General features: G+C 37.8%; 1 protein-coding gene across 1 annotated transcript; it reads left to right on the top strand.

The window, feature by feature from the left end:
- The first annotated feature begins 1,706 nt into the window (after nucleotides 1–1,706).
- Nucleotides 1,707–2,648, top strand: LOC103732959 (olfactory receptor 14J1-like). Its single transcript, XM_008831690.1, has one exon. The coding sequence runs from the start codon at nucleotides 1,707–1,709 to the stop codon at nucleotides 2,646–2,648; it is 942 nt and encodes a 313-aa protein (XP_008829912.1).
- Nucleotides 2,649–3,453: the final 805 nt, after the last annotated feature.

Genomic DNA, 3,453 nt, shown 5'->3' with positions numbered 1-3,453 from the left:
ATTTAGAGAAAATCAACATATTGGGAAAGATTAATGTTTTACCTGCTTGTCTCTTAAAGGCCTCTGTGAAACACCTCTTCAGATTTTCACTGATGCAGAGACAGATCCCTGATGGTGTATATTCAGGAAAATGTACCCACTGTCTGAATACTGGTGCATCCATTTCATTCATATTTATAGATGCTCAATAAGAATTAGTATGAATCCAAATTAACCCACATCTCAATGCTCTTATTTCAGCATTCTGAAACAATATTTCCAATAAATAAAGATTCAAATGCTTAACGCGAAGGAGATGAAACTGCCTGTGTGGATGGAGACTGATTTAGAGTAGGTGACAGGGTAATATTTGTCTTATTGGAGGTGCACGCCTTTAGCCCCAGCAGTCAGGATGCAGAGGCAGATGGATCTCTGTGAATTCAAAGCCAGCTTGTTCTACATAGTGAGTTCCAGGCCAACTGGTGCTACAGGAGATCCTGTCTCAAAAAGATCAAAAGAATGTGAAAATGTATTCAGTTTTCCCACTTCCTCCTTTATGAAACTTTGCATATATTTTGGGAGTTAAAATAGTAAATAACCTTATAAACATTAATTCTGAACTGGAATACTGTTACTATTTCTAGGGAAAATGGTAGACAAAAAGCAAAGCTTTGGGAGAAAGCAATGTTCTTTGGAAGCATAATTCTGACACCTAGTTATTCCTATTTCTATTATGTTGTTTGAGGATTTGAAGGAAATTCTAGAAGCATTTCTAAGTGGATGAATCAATGAGACAAAAGACTCACTGTGGGATTTTATAAGGTTTAGAATAAAGCACCCTAGATTAAGATAAATTTTATAGCCTTTTACAATTATGGTAAAAATTTACGGATACAAGGAAAAATAAGAAAGAAAATGAAAAACATTGATAACCAGCCATAAGCCTCATAAGTGAACAGTTGGAGAGGGGGAAAAGCTTAGTTAAATACATCCCACAATATCAAACCATGAACCATTAATGAAACATGATTTCCTTCTTATCAGAAAAGTAGATCAGTATACAACTGCAGTCTGTCTGCAGTTATACCCTGGGTTTTGAAAGTTATTCTCCCAACTATTAAACCACTTTTTCTTTGCCGGTCTCTGATGCCAGGAGTGTTCAGTAACTACCCAATGGCTGCAGATGACAGAAAATGTTAGGGACACAGTTATGTACATTGAAGACACAAAATGAAATCTGTGTAGGACACATCAGAAAGACCTAAGGGCAAACAAATGTGATACCTTGTGTGAGAGTCCTAGGTAAAAGTTTCCTGGAAAGTGTGTTTCTGCTCTTGATTTCCATCACACTTCCATTTCATGCAGTTTTATTTGGAAGAGCAGGCACATTCTGGCTCTAAGCTCATGGATTTTCTCGTGGTAGAGCCCCCCCCCCTTTTTGCTATGAAGGAATCAGGTATCACATATCACAGGCAAGATCCAAAATCATATTCTACTTATAGAATCATCAATGTGCTTCAAAAGTACAAAGTACTACATACACAAATGTAACCCAGGCAAAATTATGTCCTTTGAATTCCCACTACCACAGATAGAAACAATAAACAAAAAACACTTAACATTAAGTATTGAAATAAGCAGTGCTGGATAAAGGCACAAATTCTTAGAATATTTTTCTACTGCATTTCTTTTGTTTCTCAGTTTCATGCAAAATTCCCATTACCAAAATGATGACAAACATAACCAGAGTGAGTGGTTTCCTCCTCCTGGGGTTCTCTGACAACCGGGAGCTGCAGATCCTACACGCTTTGCTCTTCTTGGTGTTGTACTTGTTGGGCTTGGCAGGTAATTTCATCATCATCACCATCACAATGCTGGACCCACAGCTCCAATCTCCAATGTATTACTTCCTGAAGCACCTTTCCTTTCTGGACTTCTCCTCCCTGTCTGTCACTGTTTCGCAGTCTATCCACAGTTCCCTGACTGACAGTGGATACATTTCCTATGCACAGTGTGTGCTGCAGGTTTTCTTCTTCATGTCCTTGGCCTGGGCTGAGGTGGCCATTCTCACAGTGATGTCCTATGACCGCTATGTGGCCATCTGCCTCCCACTGCACTATGAAATCATCATGGATCCCAGAAAATGTGGATGGGCTGTGGCAGCTGTGTGGTTAAGTGGTGGCATCTCGGGCATCTTGTACACAACAACTACATTTTCTATCAGATTCTGTAAAGTTAAAATAATCCACCAGTTCTTCTGTGATATCCCACAATTGCTCAAGCTTTCCTGCTCCAGTGATTACCTTGGAATTGTTGGAGTGGTTGCCTTCATGTCTACAATGGCATTTGTCTGCTTCATCGCCATCGCCCTCTCCTATGTCCACATATTCTCCACAGTCCTCAGGATGCCCTCTGCTGAAGGTCGGTCTAAGGTCTTCTCCACCTGCCTGCCGCACCTCTGTGTTGTATCACTTTTTCTCTCCACTGGAGCCTTTGTCTATCTAAAGCCAACCTCAGACTCTCCAACTATCTTTGACCTCATGCTCTCTTTGTTTTACACAGTACTTACCCCAACCCTCAACCCTGTTATCTACAGTCTGAGGAATGAGGCCATGAAGGGGGCTGTAAGGAAGTTACTGTTGAGTAGAGGATTCGCAAAGAAAAAGTAATCTTAGTTCTGTTAGTAGTTACCAATATTACACACAAGGAAAGTTTTTGTTCATTTGGATTCCTTCAGTTTGTAGCATTAATGTCAATATTTTAAGAGCAAGAGCATTTTTATGGATGTTCTGTATAATATATTGTCACTGTAATTAAAGAAATGCTTTGCTTTCTTACTTAAAGCATTGAGATTATTTTTGCTCTCAATTTAATGGAAGTTAAAATTATAGCCCAATATCAAAGTCTGTGTATACACTTCAACACATGCTGGGATATAGCAAGAATGATATCACATCATAAAAAATCCATGCATGGGCAATAATAAAGAATAATAAGAAAAACTTACATTATTTCCTACAATTCCGCACATTAACAAGGTATATTGGTTACTATTAAGAGTCAACATAAAATGTGAATTTCAATTTGTTTCTATCCATATAAATGTTTTTTCCAGTTATCACATAATTCTGTGTCATTGCTATTTATTTACTTCCAGTTTAGCTGTAATAATTCTTGTCAATGCAATTTAAGTAGTGTAATTCACGGTCAAATAGTATTTTTTCTTCTAAGTGGTTTATTAATTTTCATTTTTGACTCTTGCACATTAAAGTTAAAATGAATTCTCTTTTTTACTTTATAAATTTTTCAGTGTAGGTCCATCCACTTGAACTTAATCAACCAATAGTCTTATCCTTGTAAGACATTGTCTCTCCTCTTCCCTGCAGCCATCATTTGTCAAAAGTTCCTCAGTATGGGTTTGATATTCTTACCCACTTCCCCATATCTATACTGGATTTTTTTAGTTTGAGCTTG

The sequence above is a fragment of the Nannospalax galili genome, unplaced genomic scaffold, assembly GCF_000622305.1.
Source record: "Nannospalax galili isolate Female #2095 unplaced genomic scaffold, S.galili_v1.0 scaffold20236, whole genome shotgun sequence".
NCBI lineage: Eukaryota > Metazoa > Chordata > Mammalia > Rodentia > Spalacidae > Nannospalax > Nannospalax galili.
The sequence above is the reverse complement of the archived record's forward strand: the minus strand, read 5'-3'. Positions and strand labels throughout refer to the sequence as shown.

Bases quoted from the DNA above. Each gene is read 5' to 3' on its own strand.
- LOC103732959 (XM_008831690.1), top strand. From the start codon at position 1,707: ATGATGACAAACATAACCAGAGTGAGTGGTTTCCTCCTCCTGGGGTTC.